General features: G+C 46.0%; 2 protein-coding genes across 2 annotated transcripts; both read right to left on the minus strand.

The window, feature by feature from the left end:
* Nucleotides 1-336: 336 nt before the first annotated feature.
* On the minus strand, nt 337-8,384 carry EXOSC1 (exosome component 1). The gene is made up of 8 exons (XM_069754039.1): nt 8,301-8,384; nt 5,538-5,653; nt 4,874-4,948; nt 4,304-4,392; nt 3,998-4,031; nt 3,367-3,417; nt 2,947-3,031; nt 337-2,218 (listed from the first exon to the last, which is right to left on the minus strand). Exons 1-8 carry the CDS (start codon nt 8,326-8,328, stop codon nt 2,112-2,114), a joined length of 585 nt encoding a protein of 194 aa, XP_069610140.1. The 5' UTR covers nt 8,329-8,384; the 3' UTR covers nt 337-2,111.
* A 2,229-nt stretch (nt 8,385-10,613) lies between these two features.
* Nucleotides 10,614-21,491, minus strand: PGAM1 (phosphoglycerate mutase 1). Its single transcript, XM_069754040.1, has 4 exons — nt 21,289-21,491; nt 14,868-15,142; nt 14,284-14,464; nt 10,614-12,332 (listed from the first exon to the last, which is right to left on the minus strand). The coding sequence occupies exons 1-4, from the start codon at nt 21,488-21,490 to the stop codon at nt 12,163-12,165; spliced, it is 828 nt and encodes a 275-aa protein (XP_069610141.1). The 5' UTR covers nt 21,491; the 3' UTR covers nt 10,614-12,162.
* Between the last annotated feature and the right edge of the window lie 430 nt (nt 21,492-21,921).

The raw sequence follows: 21,921 nt of genomic DNA on the forward strand, positions 1-21,921 counted from the left end.
TTATGTCGGAGGAGGAGGAAAGCATCGGCCCACTTTGCTCTCCCCGGATATAAGCTGCCGCCCTTGGAGGAGATGATGTAGAATCTGCCGGGGGCACATGCGGTGGTCCAGGTCGCTGTAAACATTTACAGGACTACGGATATAAAACAGATTAGGCGTCATGGATCTGATAGTGATTCTTAGGTTTATTCTGTGTGCGGATGGACCCATTATAGCCAGAAAACATGACCGACCAGGCAGCATTATTCTATGGACCAGAAGGTATTCAATGTCAGCGCAGCTCCTGTGCCCACAATGCGGATGAGCGCACAGACACTGGACCAGCTTTAATTTGGCTCCTTCACCCATAAGTTTATTTAAGAGAGTAAAAAACAAACAAAAAAACAACTTATGGACAATTTATCAGCTGCTAGAAATTTGTTGATTACCATAGTAATAACCAAATTTGTATTTATTTATATGGCGCCATTAATTCCACGACAGTTTACAGGCATCATCACTGTCCCCATTTGGACTCACTATCTAGATTCCCTATCAGGATGTCTTTGGAGTGTGGGAGGAACCCAGAGGAAACCCACGCAAATAAACAAGGGGAGAACATACAAACTCCTTGCAGATGTCCTTGGTGGGATATGAACCCCGGACCCCAGTGCTGCAAGGCTACAGTGCTAACCACTGAGCCACCATAGAATGCTAACCACTGAGCCACCATAGAATGCTAACCACTGAGCCACCGTGCTGCAATTGAGATTCTAATTCCTGGAGCAGTAACAAAAAGGGTGACCTGAAGAGCGAGCGGCACACAACTTCTTTACAAAACTTTGTTACCAAACTTTGGTGCATTATTTTACATGTTTTTAGGTCCTTAAAGGGATTGTCCAGTAAAAAAAACAAAAAAAAAACTATAGTCTATCCACCCAATAGGAGATAAATTACAGGGTGGGGGTGGTCCGACCACTGGGTCCCGCACGGATCTTCAGAATAAGGAATGGTGATCACTGATGGGACACTTAAATGGAGCGAGAGTACATGAGAGGCTGATGCTCCATTCATTCTCTATTGGGCGTGCACACTTACGCTCTATTCTAACAGGGATAAAAGAGTCCCCGTTCTGCTGATAAGTGCGGACCCCAGCAGTCAACAAGCTCTCCTCCTTCCCGAGTCTGTACAATGCATCTGTACTCTGCTCCGACACGTGAGCTCTTCTGCCTCATGAGGAATCACGGGGATCTGAAAATCCTGATCTGCAGAGAATTTAAAGGGGACACAAAAGTTTAGTTGCACTTTTATCTCTACTAGACTGCAATGAGCTCCCTCTAGTGGTGGCCGCCAGCAATCCAAATGTTATAATTTGACTCCATCTATAGTGGTTTTGACTTATAATGCAGTGTCAGGGAATCATCCGATTGTCTCCAACTTTATTCTGCAGCCAGACGACTCCCAACATCCAATCAATGTCATGAATATCAAGGAGTCCTGGGGGTGATGATCCGGCCCCCACAGAGCCCTGATCTCACATGAAGAGACAAGCCTCATAGACAGAAGATCTGGGGACAATTCTCCAAGATGTTTAGAACAACCTCCTTCCGAAATCCTTCAAGAAGAGCGATCAGCAGATACTTGTGTGATTTAGATTTCTCTTTTTATTCCCCATTCACTTTTCATTTTGTTAATTGATAAAAATTGGGTTTGTGCCTTTACCAAAATGTATCAAGGAAACTACTCAAAAGATGATAAAAGAGCAAAAAACAAGTGTATAACCCCTCAAACTCTGCTCCCCTTTGATTTTTTTGTGACTGGCAGTGTTCACATTGATCAGATGCTGGCGGCCACGTAACACAGTTGCCTGCAAGGAGACGACCTCGTTCTCGCCCGCTCTATAAAGTACAAAAGAAAACAAAGCTAAAAGACATAAAACAATTTAATGTGTATAATAAAAGCAGCGATGAAATCAACTTGGGAGGGGGGGGGGGGAGGGGGGAAAGTAATGTAAGAAAAATAAAAGTAAAAAAAAAAAAAAAAGTGAGCCCCGCTTCTTTAATGTAACCACATGGTGGTGAATATACTGTAACTGTCCAGTCTGTGAGACACAAGCGTACAGCAGTACAGCGTTATGTCTGGAGAAACTCGGGCTGCACTCGGGCCACTTTCCGAGGCTCCTTCATGTGAGTCTTCGGGCACTGCATCTCACACCAGCTGATTGGCACCATGGTCGCCCCTGGAAAAGTAAGTAATTCACATTTTAAACAATTGGTCTTCTTTCACACACACCGTTTCTGCAGCTTGTAAACTGAATTTCAGTTTTTAATTTATTTTAATTTGCACATGTATTACGCTAATTTTTGCTGTAGATAAGTCTATGAGAAAACATGTCTAAAATGTGCTACAAGTGGAAAAAAAAAAATGCCTCAAAACATGGACTTTAAAAGGTCGTCTACTTTTGGGGTCTTTTTTTCCCCCCCACCTCATTTAAATGCAAATATTTCAGGATAAAAGAAAAAAGATAAAAACCAAGTTTCAAAAAAATCTTATTAAAAATTTTGCATTGATTGGGGCTCAGGAGAGAAAAAAAAAAAAAAAATGGAATAATTAGAAACTCTCCATTGAGAATGAGCTCACTTATGGATCCTCAGTTAACTCATTCAGCAACAGTTAATGAAATGCAGAGTCTATAGAATGCAAAAGAGTGCAACATTTTCAAAGAAACGCAATTACAAAAAATTTTTTTTTATCCCCCCAAAATCTGCATTTAAGAAAAAAAGAAAAAGTATTACCAAAAGGTGAACAATCCCTGCGGCACACGTTTCATGGGATCTTGGCTGCCTGCTTTCCTCCGCCAGGAAGGACATCACGTACATGGGCAGGCAGGGTAAATACACGGCGTACGCTGGAGCACGGTGTTATATATTAGGCCATGTAATGCCCAGAGAACATATTTGCACTCACCGGCTTCGCTATGTGCCACCACCACTCCCAACTCATTCTCCGCCGTGGTCAGCAGATAATTGGACTGAGCGTCTCCTAATGATATCTGTGTGTGATGTAAGGAAGCTCCGGCAATTCCCGCTTTACAATAATTACTGATTACCAACGCCTTTTTCATACTCATGCGAGTACCAAGGAGATGCTGGGAATTTGATAATTATTATTATTTATTTATATAGCACCATTAATTCCATGGTACTGTACATAAGAAGGGGTTACATACAAAGTTATAGAAACTGTAAAGCGCTGCGGAATATGTTAGCACTATATAAAAATAAAGATGATTATTATAGATATCGTTCACAGTAAACAAATTCACAATGACAGACTGGTACAGAGGGGAGAGGACCCTGTCCTTGCAGACTTCTATAACAAGGATACAACTCTTGCTACAACAATGTCTCCAGGACGAAAACTTTTGTACACTTCAACCTGCAAAAGAAAAGCAAATAGTTAACAAAATATGGAAAGTCCTTCTCACCAGGTAACAATTTATATTGTATGTGACCAGCAGCGCGTTCCTGCACATTTACCAAAATAATATATATATATTATTTTTTTTCCCCCAATCCAGTGTGATCGTCTTGCAGTGTATAGTGAAAATGCCGTCCTCTTATGAAGCCCGGCCTCAGAATTAGGCCGGGGTCACGCTTGCGAGTCTCTCGCATCAAGTCCTGGCGCTGCCGCCGGCACTCGGGACCGGAGCATGTGGCTACATAGAAATACATGCAGCTGTACCCTCTGGTCCGAACCGCCGGCGGCAGTGCCGGGACTTGACGCGCAAGTTTCTCGCATTGAACTCGCAAGTGTGACCCCGGCCTTCGCTTCATAGGCCGACTAAGGTGCCAGCAATGAGCGCCTTCAGCAGACTGGGCCTCTGTGACCTTAAGCGACTGGGTCACAGGGAAAACAATGGGTGCCGGTCACCCTACAATCTGCTGAGACTCCTAAACAAATGGTTTTCGTTAACTAACTACAATGTGCGGCTACGAAGATTAGATTTGTGCATTACCTTATCTTTCTCTGTTGCTCTGATGTCCTCTTTCCTACATTATAAGACAAAAATATTATTAATTAATAATAATAATAATATACACAAAGTATAAGATAGATAAGAGAACACAGCCTTACACAATTGCTAGAACCGAACCATCTTGCATCCAAACCTCTTCATTTTGTGGACCCCCTAAGCACCAGGTAATATCATGAATTGTCATTTGCCCCTTTTGTGCCACACCAATTTTGCAACAATTGCAATCAATAGGGGTCTTGTAAGGCACCACGGGGGTCCGGAAAACGACATGCAAGTTTGTTTTACCTGATCGTCCCTCTAAATGTGTTCTTGAGCGCCGCCGCACCGATGTACATGATCTGGACTTTAGCAAACCTTGGATTAATACTCATCACCTGCAATTAAAAGCACAAAAGCAATGAATGGCCTGACCCATACAGCAGGTTTCTAAAACATTTCAAGCCACCGTGCCCCCTAGTGACAAACTTCCAACCATGTCCCCCTCCCCCAATAACAAGAAAGGACAAATCCAGCACTGTGACAAAGCAACAGAAGGGGGCGCCATCTGCCCTCTGCTCAGTCTCTTCCTCCATCCAGCAATGCTGTTCACACTGGTGCCGGGACTCCACCGTCTCCTGAGCCCCCAAAAGCCGGGTTGTGGAGTCGGAGCCCATTTTGGTGGAGTCGGAGTCATGGAAATTGAGGAGCCGGTGGTTTGGCTTACCGACTCCACAGCCCGGCCCAAAAGTTCTTGGAACCAATGGAATGGGTCTGATGTTTGCTGGAGGCACTCTGTTCTGACTCAAGGGGTGTGGGGGTCCACAACAATACGCCCTAAGAGCTACATGAACAGGGCAGAGAGGAAGAACTACTCACCTTACAAGTCACTATAGAGCCCACGTCAGGCAGAAGATGGGAGTCTGTGTCCCTCACTACCGAGACCACCGGCATCTGCACACAGAGAAAACACGTCAGGGACGTCACTGCAGGGGAAGGACTAGGTGCCAGTACTGGGTGCTCTACACTTCTAGGAAATATCATTAGGATCACCAAAGAGAAGCAAGTCTACATACAAGGCCCCTTCCTAATATTCTGCATTGTATTATGGCCCCAGAGTGTGTTCCCTACAGATCCCCTGCCAGTCACTCCAGTGTGGAGACCTGCACACAACGATAATCCATAATGACACAAACCCCCCCCCAGGGCAATGCAGCGTCATGAAGCCACACAGTTAAATGGCTGCTCATATCTGTCTTCAGGGGTGCACCGATACCAGCCTCATGGCATCCTGCGAGGGCGCTGACAACCCGACCAGCAGCATGGTAGACAAAGCTCCACAGCATCGGAACCGGGCAGGGGCACCAGTGGCCGGGCTGAAAGAAGAACTTGTAAGCTGTATAGCAAAGCGTTTGCAAGGGTCGCTGTCCTTTCCAAGAAACTGGCCACCTCTGAATGGCTACCGGCCACCTCTGCAGTCTAAGGCAGCGAATCACAATATCATTAAAAATCCCTCCCAAAACAAGGTGTGAATGCTCCTCACCAGGCCGTTGTCGCTCTTCTTCACCACATATCCGGACAGCGAGGAGAAGACGTAGCCGTGTTTGCAGTAAGTCCCGTAGCCGGGCGTACATTCCTCCAAGCTGCACAGACGCTCTCCTGGAAAACGGACACATATATGATCAGTGCATGTGGATATAACGCCGCCGCCATACTGCTCTGCCACAATTACTACATTTTCCAAGACCAAAAGTTAAAAGCTGGACCTGCCAGATTCTATTTATGCCAGAGATCTCAGACAGCACACGCGCCTCCCGCCACCTTTGGATATCCGGAGCAGACGGCACAGGCGCCTCCCGCCACCTCCGTATATCCAGAGCAGCCGCCTCCCGCCACCTCCGTATATCCAGAGCAGACGGCACAGGCGCCTCCCGCCACCTCCGTATATCCAGAGCAGACGGCACAGGCGCCTCCCGCCACCTCCGTATATCCAGAGCAGACGGCACAGGCACCTCCCGCCACCTCCGTATATCCAGAGCAGACGGCACAGGCACCTCCCGCCACCTCCGTATATCCAGAGCAGACGGCACAGGCACCTCCCGCCACCTTTGGATATCCAGAGCAGACGGCACAGGCACCTCCCGCCACCTCCGTATATGCAGAGCAGACGCCTCCCGCCACCTCCGTATATCCAGAGCAGACGGCACAGGCGCCTCCCGCCACCCATGATTTAAAAAAAGATTACCGCACACTCAAGACTGGTAAGATGCAAAAGGTGTATGCCAATTTTATTGAAGAAAACAAAACAAAAAAAGAAGTGGTTGCCACATTCATATTCATTTGAAATAGACAAAAACCCGACATTTCGACCCTCCCGGGTCTTACTCATGGGGTTACTCAAGTCCTTTGACATAGATGCATAATAGTGGCAGTGGTAGGGGGTGTACGACCGATCCCTTGTTAAGGCACAACCTTATAATAAAGCCAGTCCGGGCAGAAGTGTCCCGGGAGCACAGAATCTGGGTGGTGAGGGCTGTTAGACACCTAGTGGGTCTGAAAAGGGTCCCTGGGAGGATTAGCGGCACATCCCGCGCCTTGCTGCGATGTCCTGGGGGGAGACCCGGAAAGTCTTTGGATATCCAGAGCAGACGGCACTGGCACCTCCCGCCACCTCCTTAAATGCAGAGCAGACGGCACAGGCGCCTCCCGCCACCTCCGTATATCCAGAGCAGACGGCACAGGCGCCTCCCGCCACCCATGTACATCCAGAGCAGACGGCACACGCACCTCCCGCCACCTCCGTATATCCAGAGCAGACGGCACACGCACCTCCCGCCACCTCCGTATATCCAGAGCAGACGGCACAGGCGCCTCCCGCCATCTCCGTATATCCAGAGCAGACGGCACAGGCGCCTCCCGCCACCCATGTACATCCAGAGCAGACGGCACAGGCGCCTCCCGCCACCTCCATATATCCAGAGCAGACGGCACAGGCGCCTCCCGCCACCTCCATATATCCAGAGCAGACGGCACAGGCGCCTCCCGCCACCTCTGTATATCCAGAGCAGATGGCACAGGCTCCTCCCATGTACATCCAGAGCAGACGGCACAAGCGCCTCCCGCCACCTCCGTATATCCAGAGTGGTGGTGATGCCTGCGCTCGCAGGATGGCACAATGCCACTGAAGCCTGTGACTGATGGCAGCGGTCATGAAATAGACACAGTGCATCACTGTATATTTCCCTAATGACGTGCAGTTCCAGTCACCTGAACACTGCAACCAATCACAGACTGCAGCGGTTCTGTGAAACTTGGACAGTGTCAACCACTGGACAGAAGGGGAACATGCTTCCGTTATTGTATGATAGCCCACACCTAAGGAGGGAAAAAGAAAAAAAGAAAAAAAAAAAAGTGCAACACCGACAACCCATTCAATTTCCTTTTTTCCCCTCCATTGCTTTTTTTTTTTTGGGGGGGGGGGGGTCATTTTTACAGCACACATCGCGCGGAAAGAATAGTTCTTCAGATCAGTACGGATATATACACCAGTATATATTTAGGCGCTTAAAAAAAATTCTTAACAGTATTTAGCTATGGTCACACGTTCAGTATTTGGTCAGTATTTTACATCAGTATTTCTAAGCCAAAACCAAGAGTGGAACAATCAGAGGAAAAGTATAATAGAAACATCTGCACCACTTCTGTATTTATCACCCACTCCTGGTTTTGGCTACAAATACTGAACGTGGCTTTATATGGAATAAGCCGACACTCGTAACCCTGATCTTTATGTGGACGGAGCTGCGTCAGGACTTGTTTTTTCCGCTCGTTATTTTTGGTCCCGTTTTGGGCCAGATACGACGTTTTGACATGTTTTTATTGCATTATTTTGGTGGGAGGTGCAAAAGACAAACAAACCAACAATTTTTGGAGTATATGATGTCTACGTCCACACAGGACTGCAGAAACCCTGCCGCAGACCCCTGCACTCCACCCTATGGCAGTCACTGGGGTCATTGGGTCCCATTTCTGCGCAAAATAACGTTTCACCCAAATCTGAGGCGTATCTGCTCTCTATGAACAAATCCTAAGTGTTTCGTGTGCATATACTAAAACCAAGCTAAATAAACAGCGTGGAACTACAAGTCTCAGCAAGCAGCCAGCAATCTCCACACATTACACAGCTATATACTAAACAAGCACCATTTATCGGAAGGAGCCTTCCCTCTAACCGCCCATGACGGTGCAGACAGCCAGTATCAGATGACTCCGCTCATTACCAGCTGTTTTCCTCTCCCGTACTCACCGGGGACACAACACCGAACCGGCGCCATTAGTACCACGTGGGATTTGACACGCAGGAGAAAGTCACGCTATGATTGGATGATGCAATATCACGTGGTGTATTAACATGCCTGCAGCCGATTGGACGTCTTGTGAAGTAGTCGAGCCAATCAACTGTGAGAGGTCTGCAGACCGGCGGCAGCCATATTTAGTGAGGGAAAACTGCCCACAGATAGTTTCCAGGGTGTATTGTAACTTTTACTGTACAGGGAATATAAATAATACAAAAAGAAAATGTTTAGTTTTTCTCCATTTTCGGGATCTGGGGCTGGGTGATGACTTATTTTTTTGTGCGCAGAGCTGACGTTTTTTATTGATGTAGATATGTTTAGATCGCTGTTATTGCATTTTATTGGAAAGTCGTGGTGACCAGAAAAAACGTAATTCTGGCATTTTACAGATCGGATTCATTTATTTTATATTTTGATAGATTGGACATTTCTGCATATTTTGTTTTATTTCGAGTGGGGGGGGGGGGGGGGAAGGGAATCTGAACTTTTTTTTTTTTTTGCAAACTTTTTTTCCTTTTTACTTGCTTCAAAGTTCTCCCTAGAAAACCTGAAACTGCAATCTTACAATCGCCTGTGTTATGTCTACCGTAAATGCAGATCTCCTAATTGCCACAGGCCGGTCTCAATAACAAGCACGTGGGTGGGGGGGGGGGGGCGGTCATGGCTGTCATGACAACCTATCGCCACCAAGGATCATGTGATGGGGGCGCCAAGACGCACTTCCTGTAAGAACGAGTTAAATGCTGCAGATGGATGGTGATTCCACCTGCGGCTGTTACAGACGCACATGACAACTGATCAGATTGGCTGTCACGTGCAGGGAAAGATGCGGGCTCAGCGCTGGAGCCTCCGCCCCAAATGCAGGGACGTGACCGATGACGTATCTATAAGTCATTTGTCGTGAAGTGGTTGAAGACCAATGGACATCTGGATTTCATAAATCAATAGTTCACATGAAAATAAGAAACGTTGTAACATATTTCATCAGAGAAATCTGCTGCTTTCTCCTCCTGGATCGATCCCTCTCGATTCCTGGATAAAATCTGTATTCAGTGGAGATAAGACTGAGAGGAGTCTGCAAATGGTTTCTTCAGAGAGGAAGAGGACCACAGCGCTAGCGCCACCTATTGGAAGTCGTGATCCTAAAACTCAATATCGACCTTTTAATGAGCCTTGTCACATGACTTAATGACAGTTGGTGCTCACATCATTCTATGCAGAGGGGAGGAGCTAGCGGAACACACGGACATTCCACTGAAAATTCTTTTGAAATGAGTTACAATTTAAAGGGGGTTTCGCCCCGGCCTGTGGATATTGTAAGTTCTACTGCTCAGGACATGGATTGTCCACAGGCGGCCCAGATTGCCACCTATGTCCGCCCTCCTCTTCCTCAATTGATAGTTCTGGCTTTACAGGAGTAGAAGGGTGGAAATAAAGGAAAAACAAGCAGGTGGGACGGTGCACTCGGCTGCTCAGGCGCAGCACGGAAGCACCGAGGCCGACGTCGTTCACACTTGTCTTGATGAGGAGGTGTGCTGGAGTCAGAAGCCCCCGCGGTGCGTCAGATAGGTGGTGCGCTCCGCCATCTCCATGCACCACTCATCATGAATTTGCCGAGCGGTCGCCTGGCACGCACTCTGCCGACTTTGGCAAAAATAGAGCGAGAACACCATATGGCGTAAAATCTTAGAGCAGCCAAAGTTTTGCAACTTTTCACGTGTAGAAGCTTTGATGATATGGGCCTAAAGTGTTGGTGCTTGGTTTGAACAGTCATTTTTTTTTTCGTGCTTACAGAGTCTGGAACCATAGACACAGGCTGGCCGAATGCTCCAGTGATGACAACCCCCATTAAAACTTGTGTCATGGCAAAAAAAAAGTGAGGCCTCATACAGATGTTCTTTTTAACTTTTGCATACAAAAAAAAAAAAAAAAACAACTGGCAGCTTTTCATCAATGTGCTGGATCAGGTTTTTACCTTCATTGTCATCCAATTATCTCATATTCCAAAAATAATACCAAAATTTCCAAGGTTCCTCTAATTATTAAATGTAAAGCGCACGTATGACATTTGTGCCTCCTCTATTTTGTTCATTGATTTGATGAGTTTGTTCCAAGTCGTAGATCAAAAAAAAAAAATGGCCGTCTATTATTTTGATTTTTTGCAAACATTCTGTTCGGTTGTGTTCATTACAGGTAGGGTTCCTATATGTAGAATGGACGCTTGTAGGAGCCTTACTGGGGTAAAAGCACAACCAGAAGGCCGCTCTCATTGCACATCACTCCTTTATTGTAATGGTTTAAATAATAGACGTCTCTACAAAAAAAGAAAATACGGGACCAGAAAACATGTACAGGTCTCCGGGAAGCAGAGCGGCACGATGCACTACGTCGCCACAGTATAGGGATGTACGTTACCGCTAATACATGGGGGCACAGGAAACCTAAAATACAGGGGGGGGCGGTATACAAACAAATCTCATCCCACTGCATTCCCACTCAGCTTTTCTAGAGTCCTGAACAGCGAATCTACCTACCTGTGCAGGAACATGGGAGCTGGGGATGTATCACTACATAAAGGTGGCAGCGCCGCCATTCAGGAGTCTGGGAAAGTGAGATGTTTAACTGCAGCCATCTTGCCTAGAAATGGTTACAAATGGCATAACAGACAAAAATAGAAATCACTTAAAGGAATTGTCCATCTTTAGTAACTAATTTTTTTTTAACTTAAATTCATGTATTTGGAGCTAAAAAGCTTTTGTTTTGTAATTGAGTTTCATTAAACACATTTGCACCATTTTGCGTTTACAGCTTTTTTTTTTGCTTCATTCACTTTCATTTTTGATGAGACCTCAGGTCATAAATCAACTCAAAAGACTGATCGAGAGTCACAAACTCTCGTGTCAGGCCGAGCTCACTAACCGTTTCTCAGATAACTCCTTCTGCAGCCAGTAATTGTGCAACGCAGACACTGTAGAAAGCAAATGGCGCAACTTTTTAATGAAACTCAAAAATGAATTTTAGACTCCAATACATGAACTTAAGTACAGTTGGGGAGGGGGGTGATACCCCTAAAAAGGTGGACAACCCCTCAAAGACAATCTGAACCTCACAACCCTAAAAATAAAAGGAGCAGCAGCACTGGAGTTGTGAGGGATCACTGGAATGGAGCTGTGGTCGAGTTAGCATTTGCATCCTGGTTCTTGGGATAGGTAGGGTCCAAGGGGTCAGACCCCCTCCGTAACATTATACGATGAGGATATCCCTTTAAGAACAAGAAATTACTGCAAAAGAAGCAGAGGGCGACCATCTACTGATTTGCACCACATACGTTACGATCGGAATGACAATGACAGAAACGAGTTCCTGCATTTTGGGGCAAATGTCTGAAGACGCTTGGAAATGGCGCGACGAACGGTAACGTCTTCATACAGGAATATTTTCAGTGCACTGGAATAAAAAGTGTTGGAAACCTGGAAATGAAAGAACACGTACATGAGAACCCTATGAGTGCCGTAAACAGAGGACTACAGAGCGATACGACTACCTGCGTGTGACCGGACCACGGGCCGACGTGCGGCGTCCCAACATCCTAACTATGCAGACGGCGCTCCTATCGTAGAGAATGTGGAATGCACTAAAGTCTACTCCAGCTGCGCGGGCATGGGGGCTGGAGACGTGAACGGGTTTGCTAAGGGGGGCACAGTTACAAGAACAGACGCATTGTAGAATCTGTCAAGTGTTGGTTTTAAAAATAAACTTGAAAAATAATTTAAAAAAAGGGGATGGATGACGCCGGCAGCAGCGAAGGACGATTTATTTCTTGGCTTTTCCTTGGGCGGCCACGGCCTCCATGGCTTTGCGCACCGTTTCTTCATCGCCCAGAAACTGCATTGCTTTGATCGGCTTCAGGTTCTTATCGAGCTCATACACGATGGGAATCCCGGTGGGAAGGTTCAGCTCCATGATGGCTTCCTCTGACATCCCTATGGGGGAGGGGGATTAAAGTACGCAAAAAAACGTAAATATTATTAGGTATAACTGCACAATAATACATGAACAGTGCATGGAAACAGTCAGCAAGTTCAACTCCCCGATATCACTCGTCACGGTGCACTTCAGTCCCCATAGCTAATGAGCTCCGTTGTGCTGACGCTTTCCCTCTGTCTTTGATGCCCATTTTCTTTTTTCTCCAAAATTCCAAACGGAATAGCTGGGAAAAGTCTGAACTATGCCTTATCTTTGCTGTGGGATGGAGGATTGACCAGCAATGACGACAACCAAGGAAAGGCATCGTAGTCCAGACTTTGCCTAGTTGTGGCCATTTTAAAAAGAGAAGAAGGGGCACTGAATTCGGGGGCAGAAGTGTATAATCGCAGGCAATATCAGGTGTGCAGAGCGGCTTTAAGCTCAGTTCTCGGCTTACTTATGGCTTCTTTTTGCACATCTGACACGACCGTTGCTGACTGGGCTGTAATGTGGACCCATCAAGAGACATTGTGATGGGGGTAAAAAAACAAAAACAAAAAAAAAAAAAAAAAAACACGAAGTGACCCAGATTCATAATTTGTGTTTTTGCTTTTTTTTTTTTTTTAAGTCACTTTACTTTATTGATCTTCTGGTAACTGTTGCCGGCTGTTTTATTGCTCCAAACTCTATGGTATGGTGCATGCATTTCATGAATTTTGCCCAAAGGATTTATTCTTGTTTTTGCATCCTGTGTTAAGTGAAAAGTATGTTCTGCATAAAAGTTGCGGAAAAAAAGATATAGATAAAGAATATAGATAGAAGCTCCTACGAGGCGCTGACACGGGTTCTGTCTCCTAGTGCACAGAGAAGCTGCGGCTGAGAAGCAGAATCCTCATGAGCACCATAGTCTCCTCCTGACTATATAATTAGAGACACTAACACTCCACCTGCGTGACAACGTGGCCGCTGCACGTCTGTATGTGCACACGGCAGAAAGAACACTAAATAAACCCCTCATAGCTATAGGTCTGAGTCAGCCCCATTTACCTCTCGCTGACGCTGGGAAAGTTCTGACATCAGCAACTTTGGCAGATTTGCTAGAAACAACTAACGCTGCATCTATAGGTTTGATGTTCACTGGACGCCGAAGGACGCCGACTCTCAGAGTCAATAAAAAAAGGCTTTTCCCCCCACAGATGTGGTTGACTCATCAGTTAGATAGGACGTCACACGGACAGGGGCCGACTGCTGGAAGCGGCACGATTTCTAACATACGCTATAGCAAATAACAGGTGACAAAATGACATTGGGATTGAATGCATTTTCCTTCTTTTAGCATTTGTGAAATTTTATATTGTGCATATCAGTAAAAGAAAAGAAAATATCCAGAAATCCTGCAATTCTGTTGTGACAAAGGGATTTACACTAAACTAATACTTCCTACTCTCTGTAGCAGCCTTATGAATATAGGCAACCAATGTCTTCTGTAGGGGAGTTACTGGGCATGCTCTCATCTGTGCAGGGAGGGAGGAGGTGAGCTGTGACATCCTGTGTTATCTACTGTATACAGAGGTGTTATCAGTCACTGTACAGGAGGAGGAGGTGAGCTGTGACATCACCTATTGTGAATGGTGGATCCTGTGTTATCTACTGTATATAGAGGTATTATCAGTCATTGTACAGGAGGAGGAGGTGAGCTGTGACATCACCTATTGTGAATGGTAGATCCTGCGTTATCTGTCATTGTAATCTTGTCTTGCTGAAAAGTATTCTGCATAGAACAGGAAGTAGGATTCTAGTATTTGGCTCAGTGGCCGGAGTGAAAACGGAAATATTTTAGAATTTATATATGGAAAAAGTTTATACAATTTTTCTATCCAACTAGATCTAAAACACCTTAAAAATCAGAATAAAGACCAAAAGGCATTTTCTGATGGCGCACCCCCTCTGCGGACTTTAGACACAAACCTTCAAGGTGCTTGACGATTCCTCTTAGGCTATTCCCATGAGCTACGATCAGGACCCTCTTCCCTTCCTTGATGGTTGGGACGATTTCGTCATTCCAGAATGGCAGCGCTCTGGCAATGGTGTCCTTCAGACTCTCACACTTCGGTAGTTGGTCTTCTGTCAAGTCACCATAGCGACGATCCTGAAGTTAAACGGAAAAAAATAAAAATTATTGTTTTACAGTAGGGCTATGGGGTTGTAACAAACGTAGCAGCTGTGCACTCATAAGTTGGCCCCGCCTGAGCCGCTGTATGCAAGGTGGCCCCGCCTGAGCCGCTGTATGCAAGGTGGCCCCGCCTGAGCCGCTGTATGCAAGGTGGCCCCGCCTGAGCCGCTGTATGCAAGGTGGCCCCGCCTGAGCCGCTGTATGCAAGGTGGCCCCGCCTGAGCCGCTGTATGCAAGGTGGCCCCGCCTGAGCCCCTGTATGCAAGGTGGCCCCGCCTGAGCCCCTGTATGCAAGGTGGCCCCGCCTGAGCCACTGTATGCAAGGTGTATTTTAAGTATGATCCCAGATACATTAATGGTTACATACCCCTCCCCTTACCTTGCTTATGATGTTATAGAAATCATGGTCCGGATTCATGGGTGGTGGAGGGATATCATACGACCGTCTCCAGATCTTCACTTGCTCCTCTCCGTGCTTGGCCGCCGTCTCAGCTTTGTTGAGCCCGGTCAGGCCGCCATAGTGCCTCTCGTTAAGCCGCCAGGTCCTCACCACCTTCACCCACATCTGGTCGGTGCAGTCCAGCGCGTGCCACAAGGTTCGGATGGCCCTCTTCTGCACGGACGTGAAGCAGATATCGAACTGATAGCCGGCATCTGTCAAACACGAGAGCGGGGGGGAGAAAGATTTATAAGTTGGAAAGCTAAGAGGCGTTGCTTCCGTTTTCCATGACAAAACGAGCAAAAAAATCATTGGTTTGTTGAGTGAAACAATTTTTAAGTAGAGTTAGAACAATGTTTTTTTTTGTGTGTGTGAACAGTACCTGTTCTGCAGAGAACAGTGACCTCCTGTGTGCACAGAATGATCTATTAGTGGTCATTCTGTGCTCAGCCATAGAGGCTCTGCATGCCATAATGGTCTATTAAACCACCGGCTTCAGAGGTCATTTAACGCTGCCGATTATGTAGTGTAAATTCAGCTCATTAAATATCAATCAGGGAACAGTTGAGCTTTCCTACATTTGCACTGTTATGGTAAATATTTATACTTTGCTTTGATTATTAGACAAATAAATCTACCTATATATCTTTCATAATTTTGCATTTTAGTATTATCTTTGTAAGTGTTATACATAAAAGCAATAACATAAGGCGTTGTATCTGATACACAGGCGTCTGTGTGTTAAGCTTTCCTTTGTTTCTGAAAGTAAAGTAAGTTGGTCAGACCTAGTTTTAAAGGAATTTGGCAGAATCCATAATTTACGAGTTTGTTATTCCCAACTCAAATATCTTCTTTCTTAGGTAACATAAGGGGAGTGGGAATGGCTTCTTGCATTATCTTTCTGGTTGTAATGAAGACTTGTGACTGGGATCTGAGATTCAGACAAGAATTGTACACGGACACTGGCTGCAAGTTATTTTCTTATCTCCAATGCATCATATTTATTTATTTTGGCAGATAATGGCAGATCTAGAGATCGTTTGTATCTCAACCCAAATGACATCTTCTTGGAAGGGGCTACCACAACAGCTCTAACCCCCCAGACACCAGAGGAGGTAGGCGGCAAAGGGAAATCTGTTATGAATTCTGTGGTCAAGCTCCCTCCTGTGGTCATGAGCAGTACTTCGGCTGGTTCTGTCTATGAGCTTCCTCTGGTGGATGTGAGTGGGGCTGCGGCTTCTGAGTTTCCTTCCTCAGGTGACGAGGTTAAGTCGTTAGGTGCTGCTCTATTTAACTCCACCTAGTTCTTTGTTCCTGGCCTCCAGTCAATGTTCCAGTATTGGTTTTGCCCTCTCCTGGATCGTTCTTGTGGCCTGTCTGCCCTGCATAAGCCAAGTTCTGCTTGTGTTACTTTGGCTTGCTATTTTTTCTGTCCAGCTTGCTATATTGGTTTGTCTTGCTTGCTGGAAGCTCTGGGACGCAGAGGAAGCACCTCCGTACCGTTAGTCGGTGCGGAGGGTCTTTTTGCGCCCTCTGCGTGGTTGTTTGTAGGTTTTTGTGCTGACCGCAAAGCTATCTTTCCTATCCTCGGTCTATTTAGTAAGTCGGGCCTCACTTTGCTAAAATCTATTTCATCTCTGTGTTTGTGTTTTCATCTTTGCTCACAGTCATTATATGTGGGGGGCTGCCTTTTCCTTTGGGGAATTTCTCTGAGGCAAGGTAGGCTTATTTTTCTATCTTCAGGGCTAGCTAGTTTCTCAGGCTGTGCCAAGTTGCATAGGGAGCGTTAGGAGCAATCCACGGCTACCTCTAGTGTGGTGTGATAGGATTAGGATTGCGGTCAGCAGAGTTCCCACGTCTCAGAGCTCGTCCTATGTGATTAGCAACTATCAGGTCATTTTCTGTGCTCGTAACCACCAGGTCCATTGGGGTTCTGAATCACCTGTTAACAGAAATCCCAAGGTTCTCTTTCCACTGCCATTATACAAGTGACTGTTCCATCATTTCCTGCACTGCACAAAGACAAGAAGCAGCGATTGGACCCAGAGGAGCAGAACAGTCCTGACACTACGGAGTCATTAGGCCGTCTGCTCTCTGTAAGAGCCACCATGGCATCCAGAGATGAGCATTATTGATCCCTATGCAGAGCTCCGCAGTGATAAATCATGCACAATTGGCGGACGTCCACAAAGGACGAATATGTAGTAACATTACCATAGTAGAAGGGGGGGGAATGCAGAGCCCCCATCCAGGGGCCACAGACCCCCTGTCATGGCCGATGAAATGGGATGTGCACATAAATTCACACCAAGTCTTATATTACATAACAGATTCATATTTGGGGGGGGGAGCGTCACAAGAAATCACATGCAACTTAACATAACTGCAAACAAAAAAATAAAAAAAAAGTTAAAAAAAAAAAATTTGATTTTGTTGTGATGATCAAAAAAAAAAAAAAAAAAAAGACAAAAAACAAAGCTACCAATTCCTAGCCAAATGTCATCATTGTGGACAAGATTTGGGATCTCCAGATTTTTTTTTGGCCTATTTGAGACCTCCCCTGGAGCAAATTCACGTACTTCTGAAATCTCTGCGCAAATTTTAGTGACATTTTTGTCGAGCATGTGACTTTGTGCCAAGATGGTTAAAAGATAAAAATAAACTGCATTTTTTGATTTTGGATGAAAGTACATGGACCGGTGGAAAAAAATTACAACAAATACAAGAAGAAAAAAAAGTGACAAAAAAAAAAAAAAAAAAAAAAAAAAGAAAAGCTGTAAAAGATTAATGGGGCTCATAGACTCAATGTACATAATGCTTTAGGGAATTGTTGCTGCAAGGTCAAAGAGACACTTGATTCTGATTAACGCCCCTTGATGCTACATGTGCCATTTGTGTAATTAAAGACCATTTCCTCTTACAGGTTTCACCCACATTCAGTCCTGGGGGGAGGTTTCCATGATTACAGAGCAAAGGGTTGAAAACAAGACAAAGGGCAAACATCCTGAGCAAGGCAGCGAGAGGAGCGAGGATGCAGCAGAGCAGAGTGGCGCAGACAAGAGGAGCGAGGACGCAGCAGAGTGGCACAGATGAGAGGAGCAAGGATGCAACAGAGTGGCACAGATGAGAGGAGCAAGGATGCAACAGAGTGGCGCAGACGAGAGGAGCAAGGATGCAGCAGAGTGGCACAGATGAGAGGAGCGAGGATGCAGCAGAGTGGCACAGATGAGAGGAGCGAGGATGCAGCAGAGTGGCACAGATGAGAGGAGCGAGGATGCAGCAGAGTGGCACAGATGAGAGGAGCGAGGATGCAGCAGAGTGGTGCAGACGAGAGGAGCGAGGATGCAGCAGAGCAGAGTGGCGCAGACGAGAGGAGCGAGGACGCAGCAGAGTGGCACAGATGAGAGGAGCAAGGATGCAACAGAGTGGCGCAGACGAGAGGAGCGAGGATGCAGCAGAGCAGAGTGGCGCAGACAAGAGGAGCGAGGACGCAGCAGAGTGGCACAGATGAGAGGAGCAAGGATGCAACAGAGTGGCACAGACGAGAGGAGCGAGGATGCAGCAGAGTGGCGCAGACGAGAGGAGCGAGGATGCAGCAGAGTGGCGCAGACGAGAGGAGCGAGGATGCAGCAGAGTGGCGCAGACGAGAGGAGCGAGGATGTAGCACAGATGAGAGGAGCGAGGATGCAGCAGAGTGGCGCAGACGAGAGGAGCGAGGATGCAGCAGAGTGGCGCAGATGAGAGGAGCGAGGATGCAGCAGAGTGGCGCAGACGAGAGGAGCGAGGATGCAGCAGAATGGTGCAGACGAAAGGAGCGAGGATGTAGCACAGTAGAGAGGAGCGAGGATGCAGCAGAGCAGAGTGGTGCAGATGAGAGGAGGGAGGATGTAGCAGGGCCGAGTAGCGCACTATTTTTGGAGCAACTGTTCGGCAGCCGCTCTTATCCAAGCTGTCAGATGCTCCATGTCAGGCTCATAAGTGGCGGCCCAGGTGTTATATTAATAGTCGTCCTCTTCGCTTCATCAGTTTCTGGAAAAAACTGAAGGTCAAGCAACATGGCTGCTACCGATGTGTGCATCATTTAGCTTTCATTACCCTCGTACTTGGTGATCTGCAGGATGGGGATAGACTGCTCCATGACTGGATATATTTGGTGATCAGGGGCCCAGAAAAGCTGGGTGACACGGAACAACTGGGGACATTTATCACTGCATTTGCATCCAAAATTACCTGTGACATTTTCTTGTCATAACCCTGCATTTAATACAACCAGCTGAAGAGAATTTGTATTTATGATGAATCAATCTCCATTTGGCCGCGGTCACACTTGGCGCCGCGCTCCCTCGCTATCGCACCATTTACTCCTCGCCCTGAGACTCTGATCTGATGATTCATTCCGGCAGATCTAGAGCGAGCGATGGCGGGAAGGAGAATGAATCATCTTCGCCCCCTTCAGATGGATGGAGCATTTCACGACTCATAACGTGGAAGACATAGGAAGATGACGAAATAATAACGCTTCACCGCCAGCAAAGGAAATGAGAAAAATAGAAATCCGACTGCACGGACCCCCAGATCAGGAGGATGTACCATCAAGGGCCCAGAAACGCAGAAATTTTGCAAAAAAAATTACAGTACACCCAGATTAATCAGAGAGATCACATCATGAATCGCAAAGTGACAAATCTGCGGCATCGGCCGGAGGCTACACGGCAGCGAACGCCTGGACTGCGATTGTGCGGCTCTGATGCTGCTGCATGGTCGGGGAGTGTGGTCGTCTGATTATTATTATTTATATAGCACCAATAATTCCATGGGGCTGTGTATGAGAAAGGGGTTACATACAGAGTTATAGATATCGTTTACAGTAAACAGGTTTACAGTGACAGACTGGTACAGAGGGGAGAGGACCCTGCCCTCGCGGACTTACATTCTACGGGACCTCATCTCCCGAGTTCTCCATCTGCGCATGCGCTGCCCCCAGCCGACAGCCATATTCCTGGAGTCCAGTCCACCTCATCGGAAACCATGTCACTGCGGGGGTTCTGGGCTTTCACAAGATGTCGGCAGATCCCCCACAGTGCTGGACACCCGCAGTGGTGCGCCGAACCACACATCCAAACACCCCAGCCGGTAACGTATATCCACATTATAAGGCGCACCCCCATTTCCTCAATTTTTTTTTTTTTTTTTGGGGGGGGAGTGCGCCTTATAATTCGAAAAATAAGGAGAAAAAATAAATAAAAAAAAAAAAAAAAAAAAAAATTATATATATATATATATATATATATATATATATATATATATATATATATATATATATATATATATATACACACACACACACATACATACATATACATACATACACACACACACGAGTTGTATTCTTATAATTGTTAAATATTTTCTTCATTATTATGTATGTTTATTTAAAAGGAAATATACATTTTAAATGAAATATATTAAAACAATAAAAAATATATTATAACAACAATTAGAATGAAATTTAATTACAAAAAAATTGTGCATATATATTTGCACATAAAAATTTTGTGGGTTTTTATATTATATATTTTCATTATTTTTCATCCCCCAAATGTGAGTATCTCCTACTTCAGAAACCCATTTAGGTCGCCTATATACAAGGGCTCGCCCCATCTGCAGGCTATAGGGTAATGTGCTCTGCACTACGTAGCTACGGCCTCTATGGGCGAATTATATTCCATCGCCATCCATCCATCCAACCATCATTAAGGGGGCACTTTCCAGGCATCATGCACTACATAACACAGGGAGGGTCCTGCACCTTCCTTAAAGGGGATGTCATTTAACGTCGCCCTCAATGACAATGGCTGCATCACTGTGATCGCACGTCCTTGGCAGTATGGCTGCTCTCGGATGCTGCACAGGACCCCGGGGGGGTGCAGCCTCTATAGCTGGAGGCCATTCAGTGACTGCAGGGTGACATTACAATGGAGATCAGGGCACCATGGATACTGCACATACACAGGGGGCACCAATACATGGGGAGCCATTATTCAGCCAAGCAAAAAAAAAAAAAAAAAATAATAGCAGCACCAAAAACTGGTGATAGATAGATAGAGGGTACATGTACATATATATATATATATATATATATATATATATATATATATATATATATATATATATATATATATATATATGTGTATATATATGTATATATATATATACCTATATATACATGTATATTATATTTTCCCCTTTCATTTAGTAAATAATGTACAATGAGCCAATAAATGTATAGAAACATCTGCCCTGATGGTCTCTGACATCTGCCCCATTCATCTGCACGTACACCCACTTAAAGGGACAGTACCTCTCAGAGCCTCGCCGCCCCTTTTGGCCTCTTCTACTCCCGTCTCGCTGAGGTCAGCATCATACCAGCCGGAGAATCTGTTCTCCTGGTTCCAGGTGCTCTCCCCGTGACGGATAAGGACGATTTTATAAGCTGCCATTTCTTTCTCCGGTCGCCGGCTGCTGTTACGCTGCGGAACTGAGGGATAACTGCGCCTGCGCATTCACAACCAAAGAAGGAGTGGGCGGGGAGGCGTGACGTCACTCGAAAGCCTCCCGAGCACGTTCGCGCTTCTCAGACTCAAGTGCGCCTGCGTGTGTTTGTACGCATGCGTAGTAGTTCGATGTTGGGCGAAAAGCGGGCACCGTTTGTTTCGGGAGAGTGATTATAAGATGATTAGAAAAAGGAGTTATACTTGTGTTGACGGCTCAGTTTAATCAACGCCGGATAATAATGTTATAAAGGTGGTTGTGTGAGGGAGAAATAGGTTTCTTGATGGTTAGTGGTATAATGTTGGACAGGTTGCCCTTTGGAAAGATGGCCGCCGCGGCATCGGGTTGTGACGCTAACACTGCTGGGCGTTGGCAGGGCTTGTGCTGTCTGCACGTAAAGCACGTCTCCGCAGCAAGGCGACGTGACCTTCAGCCGGGGGCT

This window comes from Ranitomeya imitator, chromosome 2 (assembly GCF_032444005.1).
Source record: "Ranitomeya imitator isolate aRanImi1 chromosome 2, aRanImi1.pri, whole genome shotgun sequence".
Lineage (NCBI taxonomy): Eukaryota > Metazoa > Chordata > Amphibia > Anura > Dendrobatidae > Ranitomeya > Ranitomeya imitator.

What these genes read in the sequence shown, in the direction of transcription:
- EXOSC1 (XM_069754039.1), bottom strand. Translation starts at nt 8,328, where the DNA reads ATGGCGCCGGTTCGGTGTTGTGTCCCCG. An exon ending in AGAAGAGCGACAACGGCCTG is followed by an intron (nt 4,949 to 5,537) that starts GTGAGGAGCATT and finishes CTCTGTGTGCAG; the next exon opens with ATGCCGGTGGTCTCGGTAGT. An exon ending in ACATTGTTGTAGCAAGAGTT is followed by an intron (nt 3,032 to 3,366) that starts GTATCCTTGTTA and finishes CATCACACACAG; the next exon opens with ATATCATTAGGAGACGCTCA.
- PGAM1 (XM_069754040.1), bottom strand. Translation starts at nt 21,490, where the DNA reads ATGCGCAGGCGCAGTTATCCCTCAGTTCCGCAGCGTAACAGCAGCCGG. An exon ending in GGGCGGCGAGGCTCTGAGAG is followed by an intron (nt 15,143 to 21,288) that starts GTACTGTCCCTT and finishes CGTGTTTGACAG; the next exon opens with ATGCCGGCTATCAGTTCGAT. An exon ending in AATCGTCAAGCACCTTGAAG is followed by an intron (nt 12,333 to 14,283) that starts GTTTGTGTCTAA and finishes CCTCCCCCATAG; the next exon opens with GGATGTCAGAGGAAGCCATC.